General features: G+C 42.2%; 1 protein-coding gene across 1 annotated transcript in view; it reads left to right on the forward strand.

Annotated features, from left to right (window-relative positions):
• Nucleotides 1–2,295: 2,295 nt before the first annotated feature.
• Nucleotides 2,296–15,892, forward strand: part of LOC116972149 (NPC intracellular cholesterol transporter 1-like) — a 36,994-nt gene continuing 23,397 nt past the window's right edge. The window contains exons 1-6 of the mRNA XM_033019534.1: nt 2,296–2,465; nt 7,387–7,518; nt 8,906–9,012; nt 10,545–10,705; nt 11,620–11,787; nt 14,673–14,922. Coding sequence (XP_032875425.1) covers nt 2,400–2,465; nt 7,387–7,518; nt 8,906–9,012; nt 10,545–10,705; nt 11,620–11,787; nt 14,673–14,922 — 884 coding nt within the window. The 5' untranslated portion in view covers nt 2,296–2,399. The remainder of the gene's footprint in view (nt 2,466–7,386; nt 7,519–8,905; nt 9,013–10,544; nt 10,706–11,619; nt 11,788–14,672; nt 14,923–15,892) is intronic.

The raw sequence follows: 15,892 nt of genomic DNA on the forward strand, positions 1-15,892 counted from the left end.
GACGTGCACCCTGCGGGATTTGGTGAGAATAATTCATTTTTATATTGGAATTACATATATGTCTTTATTGATACTATCACTTGTAGTAGTGTTATTAATAATACATATTGTGGTTACTAAAAATGTTTTTTTTTTTTTTTTTTTCTTTTTTTTTTTTTTTTCGTTTCTCTTTTCTTTCTTATATATAATCAAATTATTATTTAATCCCTCTCTTAATGATTTATTCTTTCTCTATTCTTTCTCTATCATTATTTCTAAAAAAACAGTAGAGAAGTATTACTAGTGTTTTACTTAATGCAAATTGAATTAATTTGATATAAAGTTGTTTGAAGCATTGTAATTGATTACCTTTAATAAAAAAATATATTAAAAAAAAAAAAAAGAAATCTTGGATGCATTGGTGATAATTTTCCAATGTTCTATAGACTCAGGATCAGTTCCTGTGGCTTGGAGGGTAGCTAATGTTATCCCACTTTTTAAGAAAGGCGGGAGAGAGAAAACAGGGAATTATAGACCAGTTAGCCTGACATCGGTGGTGGGGAAGATGCTGGAGTCAATTATAAAAGATGAAATAGCCGCACATTTGGATAGCAGTAACAGGATCAGTCCGAGTCAGCATGGATTTACGAAGGGGAAATCATGCTTGACTAATCTTCTGGAATTTTTTGAGGATGTAACTAGGAGAATGGACAAGGAGAGCCTATGGATGTAGTGTACCTGGACTTTGAGAAGGCATTTGATAAGGCCCCACATAGGAGACTATTGGGCAAAATTAGGGCACGTGGTATTGGGGGTAGAGTGCTGACATGGATAAAGAAGTGGTTGGCAGACAGGAAACAAAGAGTAGGGATTAACGGGTCCCTTTCAGAATGGCAGGCAGTGACAGTAACATTAGCAAATTTGCAGATCACACAAAGCTGGGTGGCAGTGTGAACTATGAGGAGGATGCTATGAGAATGCAGGGTGACGGACAGGGCAGATGAATGGTAGATTAAGTTTAATGTGGATAAATGTAAGGTTATCCACTTCGGTATAAAAAACAGGAAGGCAGATTACCATCTAAATGGTGTCAAGTTGGGAAAAGGGGGAAGTACAACGGGATCTGGGGGTCCTTGTTCATCAGTCTTTGAAAGTAAACATGCAGGTACAGCAGGCAGTGGAGAAAGCGAATGGCATGTTGGCCTTTATAACAAGAGGAGTCGAGTATAGGAGCAAAGAGGTCCTTCTGCAATTGTACAGGGCCCTAGTGAGACCACACCTGGAGTATTGTGTGCAGTTTTGGCCCCCATAATTTGATCGAGGACATTCTTGCTATTGAAGGAGTGCAGCGTAGGATTACAAGGTTAATTCCCGGGATGGCGGGACTGTCATATGCTGAGAGAATGGAGCGGCTGGGTTTGTACACTGGAGTTTAGAAGGATGAGAGGAGATCTTATTGAATATATAAGATTGTTAAGGGTTTGGACGCGCTAGAGGCAGGAGACATGGTCCCGATGTTGGGAGAGTCAAGAACCAGGGGCCACAGTTTAAGGATAATGGGTACGCCATTTGGAACGGGGACAAGGAAACACTTTTTCTCACAGAAAGTGGTGAGTCTGTGGAATTCTCTGCCTCAGAGGGCGGTGGAGGCTGGTTCTCTGGATACTTTCAAGAGAGAGCTAGATAGGGCTCTTAAAGATAGCGGAGTCAGGGGATATGGGGAGAAGGCAGGAACGGGGTCCAGATTGGGAATGATCAGCCATGATCACATTGAATGGCGGTGCTGTCTCGAAGGGCCTCAGTCGCTGAATAAAACCATCCTTAAGTTATACATCGTTTTTTAATCTAGCTCAAAACAAATTTTATTTATTTATAAACTTCATTTAGATAACCCCACCATTTCAGACAGATCTCATTTCACTCTCTGGCTATTGGGAAGACCAGACCCATTTTATTGTTGAAAAACAATTCCATAGACACAAAAAAACATGAACATTAAGGAACATTCCAAGAACAGAGCAACTGGAATCTTCATATTGCTATTATTTTCCAAATACCGCAGTTGTGAATAGTGTGATTAGATGAATTACAGAGTGCATGAGTAATACAAAAATCAATTCAAACTCAAACACAGCACATGAGCCATTTAAAAAAAAGCTTCTTTAAAAAACTTAAGGAAGAGGATTGACAAGGAAATGCTTCAATGATACCGTCTCTCACTGGTGGTGTCACCAGACTCCGCCAATTACAGAGCTGATCGGCTATCCGGCACCACCCCCAACGTGCCTACGCATGGCGATGGAGGCGTGACGTACTGAGGAGCCGCTGTCGCCCCGCCCTCTGGGCGGGATCGGTTATAAAATCCTGTGTGAAGCCGCGCGTACAGTTAGTCATACAAACCGGGTTTGACGGCGACGGCCATGAGTGTTATCGTCGCGCCCTTGCTTCTACTGCTGGCGACGACGCTGAATCTTCCCGAGCGCTTGGTGAGTGTTTAGAATCGAGCGGCCCCCGCAACGGCCGTCTAGCCTCTGGAGCGTCGAGCCGGGCAAAATGTTGGATGTGGAGGCTGAGGAGGAGAGTATTCCCCCTTTACTGACCGGACGCCTTGTGGCGTCGGCGGGCGCCATGCAGCGGGCGAGAGACCGTTGGGACTCTCCATGGATGGGGAGGGAGGGAGGGTTTCAGGAACTCTTACTTCAGGTGCGAGGGGTCTTTAGGCAGCATGACGTCAGCCACGCCCCCACCGGCGGTGGATTGGCCGGTGCCCCCCACGTGGCCAGTTCATCTGTCACCGTGCCCGAGCAACTCTGCTTACTGCGCCTGCGCGGCCCCGGCCGAAACCTTGTGACCAAAGATCCTATATATAGGATCTTTGCTTGTGACCAAAGACTACTTTACTTGTGACCATCTTGTCCTAAGTAGGAACATTGCCCAATGCAACAGCTAATGAAGGGTTTCGGCCCGAAACGTCGCCTATTTCCTTCGCTCCATAGATGCTGCTGCACCCGCTGAGTTTCCCCAGCAATTTTGTGTACCTTCGATCTTCCAGCATCTGCAGTTCCTTTTTGAACAGCTAATGGAGGGAATGGGAGGGTTGCCCTCACTTCATAACATCTTTTTGCAATATAATTTGACTTTGCCTATGCAGCTGTTGTACAAAACGTTTCACTATATGCAAAACATTTCACTAAAGATAGACACAAAAGAACTGGATAACTCTGGGTCAGGCAGCATTTCTGAGGAAAATGAATAGGGTACAATTCAGTCTGGAGGTTCTTGACCTGAAATGTCACCTATTCTTTTGCTGCCTGACCCACTGAGTTACTCAAGTTTTTTTTGTGTCTGCCTTTGGTGTAAACCAGCATCTGCAGTCCCTTCCTACACAAGGTATTTCACTATATTGCCACATGTGCTGAATAATAAACCTAATGCAATTTGTTGTGTGCACAGCTGTCTACACTATTATTATTTTTGTTTTTTACATACTGAACTCTAACTATTGTGCACTGCAACTTGGTGCTTGTGACAATAAACTAAACTACTGTGCTGCTGCAAGAATTTATTTGTTCTGTTTTGGGACATGACAATAAAACATTCTACATTCTTTCCCTTTGTTGCATATACTAATTGAATTTGGCTTTAATGTATAACATTATCTGGTCTGATTGGATAGCATGCAAAAAAAAGCATTTCACTATCTTGGTATATGTGACAAATAATAAATCTTAATCTAATGCAATTTGTTGCATACACAGTTGTCTGGAACGAGATTGTGTGTGCAAACAATACAAGTGCAAGTCAGCAAAATGGCTTGTGCATTTGGCCTGAAATGACTGGTGTGCTGTTCAACCTTTTTATGTTCTACATGAGTCACACAATCTTGTAAAATAGTTCTAATTTATTCCCAGATGCTTCTATTAAGAGCTATCCAATTAGTCACCACCCTTCTGAGACATGGCTTGAATGAATAGTGTTACTAATAATTTATTGCATTATTAATAATTGTATATTAATTTATGTTAATGTGCCTGTAATGCTGTAGCAAGTAAGGAATTAATTATTCTGTTTCTGATGCATATGACAATTAAGTACTCGTGCTTTGACTCTGTTGAATGGTGTCCTTTGTTGTGGTGTCCTTTGAATCTAGTCCTGCCGTGCTGCCAATTTATTAAAAGAAAGTTGGCTCTTGCCTTGTTGACTTGAATGTGGTTGTGGCCTGGACTCGTACAGCACATAAACTGACCCCACGTCCCAAATTGCCCATGCTGACCAACATGCCCCATTTATGCTTGCCACATATCCCTCTAAACCTTTCCTATCGACGTACCTGTTCCAGTATATTTTAATTGTTATTATAGTACCTGTTTCAACCACCCCCTCTGACAGCTCATCCCATACCTCTGTGTGAGACAGTTGGGTTCTTGTGATTTTTTAAGATCTGTTTTTCAGCTTTCTGCTGCTATTTTTTTAACACTGAAAATATTTAATTCTAAGAATTGGTGTTTGATTTGCTTCTGTTAGGTATTTGTTAGGCAGCAGCTGTTTATCTACTGTGGTCCATTTATTGAGTAAAAGATAAAAGGTTGGAGGAACTTGTAGGGTCAGGCAGCATCTGTGGAGGCAATGACACCTGACATTTTGGGTCAGGATCTTCAGATTGATAGGTCTGGACCTGAAACATCTGTCCATTCCCTCAGATGCTGCCTGACCTGCTGAGTTTCTCCAGCACTGTTGTTTTGTTGCTCCAGATTCCAGTATTTGCATCTTTTTGCGTGGTCTATTAACTTGCCTGTCTGCATTGCTAATTCTGTTCTTGTCCAAGCAACAATAGGGCTCCTGTTTGCATTTCTTACTACATTTATGCCTTTTCCTTGGATTACAGCATACATTAAAGTCTATGGATGGATCATGTTGGTGTAGGGCCTAAAAGGATGTATTACAAGCTGTTACTTCGATAGCTAGCTGTTGCCTGTCCACTGCCATACCTGTCCTGAATTCCAAATCTACCTTGTCCTGTAGTTTAAGGTGAGAGGGAGGAAGACTTGAAAGAGAACCGAGGGACAACATTTTCAAGGGTGATGGGTAAATGGAATGAGTTGCCAGTGGAAGCTGTAGAGGAGGATACAATAGTTTGGAAGTCATTTGGACAGGTACACAGAATGTTTGGAGGGATCTGGGCCAAACACGAGCATTGGGTCTAGTTGGTTGGACATCTCGCTTGGCATAAACAAGATGGGCTGGACGTCTTGCTTCCATGCTGTAAAACTAGTGCTTTATTCAAACTCCTTGGTTTAGATTAAATGGTAAGACTGCAGACACGGGAAATAAATTCACGTGATTTATCGATTTGCGGAAATGAACTCTGAAGGATCTTGAACCTGAACCACGAACTGTTCCTCTCCCAGGGATGTTGCCTGGCCTGGATATTTTTCAGCATTTACTATTTATTGTAAATGTAATGCCCTGTTTGCTGATTTGAAATGTACATCAAGTTTGGTACGTGTACATCTAGGATATGCAAAAGGACGCAAAGTGCCCGAGCAGGTAAAGTTGTGTCCTTTTATGCATTAACAAGTATCTGCAGTTCTTTGTTTCTACAACTTGTACATCTCCCTGTTCATACTAATAGGGTTTGTCCTGTCTGTGGATTGAAGTTCCCATGTATTACCTCCTTATTTTTACCATGACCAGCATTGCTATTAATATTTGGAGACTGTATACAGCTTCAATAAATGTTGTCTGCACTCACTGATTTTTATTAGAACATAGAACAGCACAGGAATGTTGATTGTGCCAAGCATGATACCAAGTTCAATTGATCTTGTCTGCTTGAACATGATCCAAAACCCTCGAGGATCCCTCACCTTCAGGTGCCTATAAAAAAAGCCTCTTAAACACCACTAAGCAGCCACCAGTGAAAATGGGTTGCAGGACACCACCACTTAAAAAAAAAAATTGGCATGCACATCTCTAACGATACTAACGTCCTTTTTACCTTTGACTAAGCCAATTTCTACGCAGGAAACTGGCTATTTGAGTTTGTCCACCCTGTTTCTCGGTGATTTATACAATTGTTCAAATGATCTGTCATTTACAAAATGGTGCCTTTTGGTGAATAAAAGGGAGAGAACATTGGTGAAGAATCTGCTGATTTATTTTAGATGATCAGTAATCAGACATTTTAAGGCCCACCCTTGCCTTCTGCTCACCAATCACAAGATAACATTTGTATTCCCATTACACTTATGGCTGATGATCCCTCCCAGTCCAGTTTTGATTGGCTTGCTGCTGTTTATAAAATGTCTACAAAGAGGATAAGGACCTTTCAACAATTATCTAGATACTGCTTGTTATCATTTGTGGAATGAGTGATGCATTTGTAGGAAGATGCTTATTAGCTCAATATTGTGGCTGTAAAAGTTTCAATTATTGCAGACCTGTAGGAGTTGATTGTATATTGGAGTGCTGGAGTAATTCAGCAGGTCAGGCAGCATCTCTGAAGGACATGGATAGGTGATGTTTAGGATTGCAAGGGCTCGATCCATAATGTCACCATCCACGTTTTCCAGAGATGCTGCCTGACCCACTGAGTTACTCCAACACTTTGTCATCTTTCCTCCAGGCATTTTGTTTTGCTCAAGGTGTCGGCATCTGCAGTTTATTTTGTTGTCATCTCCATGCTTTCTCCTGCTCTTGATTTGTCATGGACTGGATCCCACCTATCACTTGCTGGCTCTCCCCTCTCCACCAGTCTTGAAGCAAGGGTCCACACCTGAAATGTCATCTGTTGTATTCCCTGCACAGATGTTGCCTAATCTGAGTTCTTCCATCAGTTATTTTTCATTGTAGTTTCAGTACATGCTATAATTGCATCCTACATTAGATTGGTTGGTGTTTACATTTCTTCCTTGGCCTGGTACCTTTTAGGAGAACGCAGGGCTCTTTCACCAATGGGTAGTTGTAGGTGCCAGCTGTATGTTAGCTGCCCTCTTTGCAGTGTCCATTCCTCTTGCCATCACTTCTCTCCTTGGGTCCCAACCCCCCCCCCCTGCCTGCACCTGTTCACCTGAAACCCTCCGTGGTGACAACTTCCACATTAACACATCTTCCCCATGAGAAGTGAATGCTTGTGGCCTGACCCCATGAAGGAAGTATACTGTGGAAAATTAAGATTTGCCATTGTCCTCGAAGGGCAGTTTAATGTGTAAATGCTGAGAAAACTGCACTTCAACTGGATTTTAAAATCACTAAACTCAGTTATGATTATCTGCAGTTGCAAACATACCCCGTATGTTGCACTCTTGCTCAGCTGGTATAACTGTTATTAATTTATTGTATTATTACATATTTGTTGTGAGCTTGAGCAAGCAAGAACATGACAATTAAACACTCTTGACTCTCCAGGTATTTGCAGAAAATACAACATGCATTTGGTATGGAGAATGTGGGACAGATAAAGCTACACAGAAGAAATACAACTGCAAATATGAGGGCCTGCCCAAACCATTGCCCAAAGAAGGACATGAACTCATTCAAGTAAGTGGTTGGCTTGATGCTTAAACCCTGATATTAACACTGAATCTGCCCTGACGATATTTCCAGACCAAACACTGTGTCGGGCTCTGCAATGTTTCAGCTAAAAGAACCATCCATTAATATCTAATAATTATTGAAATACTTTAGAGGTTGGTGTGAATGGCAGCTCTGTTTAATTTAGATGAAGCATGAAAATAAAAAAGGCCCTTCATCCCACTAAATCCATGCCGACCATCAAACAACATTTCACAATAGCTGGTATCCTACTTTATCATCCACTTCCTACAAACTAGGGGTGATTTACAGTGGCCAGTTAAATTACAAATCCACACGTCTTTGGGATGTGGAAGGAAACTGGTCTCCTAATTTGAGGAAGGACATCCTTGTGATTGAGGCAATGCAGCGTAGGTTCACAAGATTGATCCCTGGGATGGCGGGACTGTCATATGAGGAAAATTTGAAAATACTAGGCTTGTATTCACTGGAGTTTAGGAGGATGAGGGGGATCTTATAGAAACATATAAAATTATAAAAGGACCGGACAAGCTAGATGCAGGAAAAATGTTCCCAATCTTGGGTGAGTCCAGAACCAGGGGCCACAGTCTTCGAATAAAGGGGAGGCCATTTAAGACTGAGGTTAGAAAAAACTTTTCCACCCAGAGAGTTGTGAATTTATGGAATTCCCTGCCACAGAGGGCAGTGGAGGCCAAATCACTGGATGGATTTAAGAGAGAGTTAGATAGAGCTCTAGGGGCTAGTGGAATCGAGGGATATGGGGAGAAGGCAGGCACGGGTTATTGATTGGGGACGATCAGCCATGATCATATTGAATGGCGGTGCTGGCTCGAAGGGCTGAATGGCCGCCTCTTGCACCTATTTTCTATGTTTCTATGAAACTCGGGCATCTGGAGGAAACCCACAGCGTCACGGAAAAGGTGCAAACTCCACCCAGCCAGCAATGAAACAAAGTGGTCACAGGGAGAACATGCAAACTGCACATGGGCAACACTGAAGATCTGGACTGAACCTAGGTCACTGGCATTCTGATAGCAGCCCTGTCTCTGCTGCCCAAATATGCTTTTTCAAAATAAAGTCCCTGTATATGACCGTCCTGCATTTCATTTGTAATCCTATTTTGAAAGATGACCAGGCTTTTCACTGATCTCCATACATGTGGCAATAATAAACCAATACTAATAGCAGCAAAAATTTTAATTCAAGCAATTTTTATCTAAAATTTGATTGCCATTTTTCTAAATCTGGAAGAAAATATTTAATATGCAACTTCCTGGTACTTCAAAGCTAAAACTAGTTTGATTAGCCTTGCCTGTTGTCAGATTCTAGATATTTGTGTATATATTCATTTGGATGTTTTTGTGCCTTGCAGGAATTGTGCCCAAATTTTCTGTATGGGGATGTCGATCTCTGCTGTGATGTTCAACAGCTACAAACACTTAAAGACAATATACAGCTGCCACTTCAGTTCCTGTCCAGGTACCCATGTTATGTTCTTTAAAGCTATAATCCAACCTAAGTTCTATATTCTCCGGAGGCCATTCCTCCCTCTGGTGCACCGAAGCTTGCAGTATCTCCGGTAAATATTCTGTAGCTTTGGTAATTCCAAATTTATTTTAACCGGACAATGGGCGCGGTGGTGCAACGGTAGAGTTGCTGACTTACAGCACTTGCCGCGCCAGAGACACGGGTTCCATCCCGACTACGGAGTGTATACGTTTTCCCCGTGACCGCATGGGTTTTCTCCGAGATGTTCCGTTTCCTCTTACACTCAAGGACTTGCAGGTTTGTAGGTTCGTTGGCTTGGTATAATCGAAAATTGTCCCTAGTGTGTGTGGGATAGTGTTAATGTGCGGGGATTGCTGGTCGGTGAGGACTTGGTGGGAGGAAGGGCCTGTTTCCGCTCTGTAGCTCTAAACCAAACAAAACTTATTTGTCTTTGCCTAGCGATAAGAGTAGTGGTAAATGTTGTATCTCCTGTCATTGTCCATCCTACCAGACAGTTAATGAGGATCTGTCTCACCCAGACCCTTCCTTGTACCTGCCTACAGGTCACCTTGGTTGCTGGTCTGCTTTATAAATAGTAATGTGTATGAAGACACTGTAGATGCTGGTTTAAACTGAAGATAGACACAAAGCTCATAACAGCGGGTTAGACAGCATGTCTGGAGAAAAGGAATAGGTGACGTTTTGGGTCGAGATCCTTCTTCAGATCGCTTGTCAGCATAATAATTTTTCAGTGCAGTCATGTACATACTGGATGAATGAAAATTACAGAAACCACAGTGCAAATGCATAATTAACCATTGGGTTTGATGGACATGTGTGGTCTGTATCCTGATCTTCATCATTCTGCACTTGAGAATGATGTGCAGCCATGGTAATATGCCTGCTTAGTGAAAGGATTGAAGAGCACAGGTTGCGTTGACTAATCCTTTGTTCCTCAAATGTGAAACATTGAGATGCTTTTAAAGTTTCTTTGGTAGTCCAAGAGATAAGTAATTCTTCATTAGTATGGGTGTCACGAGTTATGGGGAGAAGGAAGCAGAATGGGGTTGAGAGGGAAAGATAGATCAGCCATGATTGAATGGTGGATCGAATGGCCTAATTCTGCTCCTAGTGCTTTTGGAGTATATTTCTTTTGGAGCCAGCTTTTGGGGGGAAAAAATAAAAATGTCAAAATGCATTTCTGCACATGCTCATAGTCCAAAACAAATTGCCTTAATAAAGATATAAAACTGGGGAGGGGTTCAGGCAGTATAAAAACAACCAGTTTTGTTAGGAAGAGCATTGAGGCTCTAAACTAAGGAAAGTGATGGGGTTTAAGATACATTGGTTCATACAACTGCATACCAGACAGATTGGAAGGTGATAGCTTTTGTATTGTCTGACAATTGCTCAACAAATTGAGTATTGCTGTACTGAATGTTTTGGGAAAAGAACTCTGGCATTCTGAGCACTTGTTTTCTTTAAAGCCTGACGCTCACCTGTCCTTGACACTTATCTTGCAGGTGCCCATCTTGTTTTCATAACTTCATGACCTTTTACTGTGAACTGACTTGCAGTCCCGTTCAGAGCTTGTTTGTCAATGCCACCAAGTTTGAACCGTACATTCAGAATCAAACCAGCATCACAGAAGTGGAATACTACATTGGATCAAGCTTTGCAAATGGTGAGACTTCTTTTAATGCAACATTTGTCATTTGCTGGAGAAGGAACGGCACCAGGATGGTCAAGAAGATGAGCATTATCTTCAGTAACCTTCTTTGTCAGTAACTAGTTCCACATAGCACAAGAACAGGCCCTTCAGCCCACATTGTTTGTGCCAAACATGATGCCAAGTTAAATAAACTCTTCTGCCTGCACGTTATCTGTTACCTGCATATCTATATGCCTCATCTAAAACCCTCTTAAACACTGCTATCATAGCTGTCACCACCACCATCTCTGGAAGTACATTCCAGGCATCCAACACTGTTTTAAAACTTGCCATTCACATCTCCTTTAAACTGCTCCTTTCACCTTATAGCTATGCCCTTGAGTCTTGGACATTTCCACCCTGTGTGTGTGCCCTTTCCCAGAGGATTGCTCCATTACTCTCATACCACATCGCCAAGGTAGAATGACACCAGGATATTCATTTGATCATGTCTGCAATTTATACTAATGTGTTTAAACACATTTCTAAACTAAATACTGTTACAAGCCTTGCAGTTGCAGCAATAGTGGGTCTGTAGCATCTTTGTCAGATCAGATCATTGCCACGTTAGGGATTTTGCACTTTGGAGTTCTTGGCTGTGAAATCTATTGCCCAACTTCATCCCACTTCATCCCACTTCAAGAGTCAAGAGTGTTTTATTGTCATATGTCCCAAACAGAACGATTAAATTCTTACTTGCAGCAGCGCAACAGAATATATAAATGTAGTGCTCTGTAAACCACACTCTGTGGGTGTAAAGCCAGCAACACAAATCCACTTGCCAAAGAATCTAAGTTGCTTTATGGATAATGAATAACTTGTCAACTCCATATTTTATCTTGAGACTAGCTGGTACTGATGATGCTGATGGTTATTTCTTCATTCAGCCATGTACAATGCCTGCAAAGATGTTCAGTCTCCCTCAAGTAATGAAAAAGCTCTGGGGTTACTTTGTGGAAAAGATGCAAAGGACTGCAATGCTACCAACTGGATTCAGTACATGAGTACCACACAGAATGCCCAGACTCCCTTCAACATTATTCCTATTTTTGGCGGTAAGCTTAATTTATTCCACTATTTTGACTTTGTACAAAGATGTTATTTGAACACTGACTTTATTATAGCTTGTCAGTGTGGTATTTGTTCAATGCAACAGTGTCCTTCCTGGATGAAAAATTACAGAAACCACTCTGCAATTGATGTTCAAGAATAAGGGGTAAGCCATTTCGGACTGAGATGAGGACAAACTTTTTTGCCCAGAGAGTTGTGAATCTGTGGAATTCTCTGCCACAGAAAGCAGTTGAGGTCAATTCACTGGATGTTTTCAAGATGACCTACAAGATTTAGCTCTTTTAGGCTAATGGAATCAAGGGATATGAGGAGAAAGTGGGAATGGGGTACTGATTTTGGATGATCACCCATGATCATATTGAATGGCGGTGCTGGCTCGAATGGCCTACTAGTGCACCTATTTTCTATGTTTCTATGTTAAATTATAATGAGCAGGAGAAAAATGTCAAGTATTTGCCTAGCGATAAGAGTAGTGGTAAATGTTGTATCTCCTGTCAAGAAAAATGTCAAGTATTAATTGCTCTGAATGTCCCATTGAGGCTTTGAGTTTGAGTTAACATCGGGTGTGATGTTTGCTGAGCAAAATCCTTGCACTTGATCATGAGTATCATTTAGGGTGGCCCAGTGGCGCAGCGTTCGAGTTGCTGCCTTACAACGCCAGAGACTCTGGTACGGCCCTGACTACGAGTGTTACATGTACGGAGTTTATGCTTTCTCCTCGTGACTGCGTTGGTTTTCTCTGGGATCTCCAGTTTCTTCCCACACTCCAAAGACGTACACGTTTGTTTGTTAATTGGCTTGGTATAATTGTAAATTGTCCCTAGTGTGTGTAGGATAGTGTTAGTGTGTGGGGATCACTGGTCGGCGTGGACTCGGCGGGCCGAAGGGCCTATTTCAATGGTGTATCTCTAAACTAAAAAATTATTTTAATTTAAACTCGTGATCAAATTGAGTATCTTGATAGGTCATCTTTTGGTGCAACGAAAGAATAATAAGTTGAATGATGTGGTGCTTGAGTATTGACTAAGTTAATATTTTATCTTTCTCAAAACTGACTGCACGTTCTGCTTGAGATCAACATCTAAATTGGGAGTTATTTCAGTAGTTGGAAAGCTGCCATGAGGGAAAATAATATATTTCAGCAGACTCCCATGTGAGGAGGAGAAAGGTTTCAAGAACAAATCTTGAATAGATAAGATAGTGAAATGTATTGTCTAAGCAGAGGCCCAGGATTGTATTATTGTTTGTCTGTTCTGTTTGAGGCTAGAGCATAAGGTTGATATTTTTCTCAATTGTGTTGTAATTTAAAAGCTATGCAGCAATTCATCAAACCTCTTTTATTGCAGACGATAGATTTTTTTTTTCTGTAACTGCAATGCTTCAATGCTACATTCTGTACTCTAGTATTTATTTCTCCTTGCGCTACCTGTTCATTTGTATGGCTTAATTGTACTTGTGCACAATACGATTTGACTAGATTGCTCTTCGCTGTACACATGACAATAACATGCCTATACTTTGAAAGCAGCTCCTTGATTGAATGTCAGGGTTGGAGCACAATCCCCTAAAGTTCCTCTTGAGAACTCCAACCTGACTTGGCAGTACAGCTGTTCCTTCATTTTGTCTAGTTCCTAAAACTCCTCCTCCAACAGCATTGGGAACAACTTCACTAAATGGGCTGCACTGGTTCATCATGAAGACAAATAAGATGAATAATAAAACAACTGCCTTGTATGCCATATCTGCATTCTGGCACTCGAAAGAGAAATTGCAGCTTCAAATATTCAGCTGGTTGGGTAGGACCTGTGGGGAGCTGTACCTTGGGTCTGAGTTTCTATTAAAGATTTTATTAAGCTGAAACTATGGCACAGCAGTCGAGTTACTACTGTACTGTGCCAGGCACCCGGGTTTGATCCTGACTACGAGTGCCGACTGTACAGAGTTTGTACGTTCTCGATGTGACCATGTGAATTTTCTCCGGCTGCTCGGGTTTTCTCCCACACTCAAAAGACGTGCAGGTTTGTAGGTTGATTGGCTTCGCTAAAATTGTAAATTGTCCCTAGTATGTAGGATAGTGCTAGGATAGTGTATGGGGTGATCGCTGGTCAGTGTGGGCTGAAGGGTCTACCTCCGCACTAGATCTCTAATTACAGGTTGTTTCCAGGCAACAAATGCCCAACTTGTGTACAACCTGTATATACAAACAAGCTGTTGGGAGACCTGAGGGATAGGTTTGCTGCCCGCCGCAGGCATCTTCTGCTGGGTGGAAACTGTCCGCAGCCCTGTTTCCTACGAGAATATGGTTCACAAAAGTGGAATCCTGCCATAATCGGGATTCTCCAAAGATGCTGCCCTGTCCTGAGCACTTTCTGCACTATTATGCGCTAAACCTCTGAAACATTAAAATCCACCAAGCTTGAGGATTTGCATACAATGTATTGGTTAAAATTCAATATAAGAAAAATCTGTTCTCCCAGAAAACTAATTCAATTAAAAATCTATATCCCAATGGTGTTGGTTTATCATCTTGGGTAGAGATGCAACGAAAAAACGTTTGTGCTCCCACTACCTTGACCTTCGATCGAGGAGCTGCTCTAAATGTTGTTACGTGCACTGAGATATAATGGAAAGCTTTACTATCCAGTCAAATCACATTATACGTGGGATATACCAGGTGCAGTCCCATAACGTGCAGAAGGGGTGAAACAGTGCAATGTTTAAGAATCATTTGGACAGGTACATGGATAGGACCATGCTTAGAGGGATACGAGCCAAATGCAGGCAAGTGTACTGTAGATGAGGCATGTTGGTCGGCATGGGCAAGTTGGACCTGTTTCCACGCTGTATGATTCTATGACTCTTTTCCTAGATCTTCCTGTTGGTGCAATGATCCCCATGAACAACAAAACCAAAGGCTGCAATGAGTCGTTAGAAGATGGCTCACTACCGTGCAGCTGTCAGGATTGCACCCTTGTTTGTGGCCCAAAGCCAGTGCTGCCACCACCACCTATACCATGGACCATCTTTGGTTTGGACGCTATGGCAGTCATAATGTGGATCTTCTATCTGTTCTTTCTGCTCTCCTTTGGGGGAGCAGTCATTGGTGTGTGGTTTTGCAGGTAATTATCTTCAAGCTGGAAAATGTATGTCTATTTTGCATCCGAGCTAAACAAGACATCTCTTTATAGACAAAAAGGTGCTTCCATTGTGGAAGCCATTAGAGAAGACATGGAAAATGTTTCAAACAGCTACATTCCAGAGATCTGCATTCAACTCTGAGCTTGGGTGCTGTGTGGTGTTCTCGCTGACTGTGTGGGTTTCTTCTTGCATAATCAAATCCTGCTGGTTGGTTAACTGAGCACTAAATCTTTCCTTGTGTAGGTGGGTGGGGGGTGATGGTTGTGTGAAAGTGGGGAATGTTGCAGGGAAATGTGGGGGAATGGGAATGATTGAAGCCAGCATTGACACGATGGGTTGAATTGCAACTTAAGAAATATAGAAGCGAATCTTGGGGTCAATGCCAAGTCTGGCTTTACTGCCATCAGTGGTATCAATTACCCAGTTACTAACTAATTTAAAAAGACTAAGTGCTGTAACAACTCGGTGCATCTGGCAACATCTCTGGAGAAATGACGTTTTGGGTTGAGACTGTTCCGACTTGAGTCTGAAATGCTGCCTAGTTACTGTATCTCTAACACTTTGTCTCTTATCAACCAGCATCTTCAGTTCCTTATGTCTACTACCATATCTAACTTTCCATGTTACATAGATAGACATAGAAACTAGGTGCAGGAGGAGGCCATTCAGCCCTTCGAGCCAGCACTGCCATTTATTGTGATCATGGCTGATCGTCCCCTATCAATAACCCGTGCCTGCCTTCTCCCCATATCCCTTGACTCCACTAGCCCCTAGAGCTCTATCTAACTCTCTTAAATCCATCCAGTGATTTGGCCTCCACTGCCCTCTGTGGCAGGGAATTCCATACATTTTTACTATAAATGTTACTAATGCCCCTGTCCCACTTAGGAAACCTGAACGGAAACCTCTGGAGACTTTGGGCCCCACCCAAGGTTTCCGTGCGGTTTCCGG

This window comes from Amblyraja radiata, chromosome 4, assembly GCF_010909765.2.
Source record: "Amblyraja radiata isolate CabotCenter1 chromosome 4, sAmbRad1.1.pri, whole genome shotgun sequence".
Taxonomy (NCBI): domain Eukaryota; kingdom Metazoa; phylum Chordata; class Chondrichthyes; order Rajiformes; family Rajidae; genus Amblyraja; species Amblyraja radiata.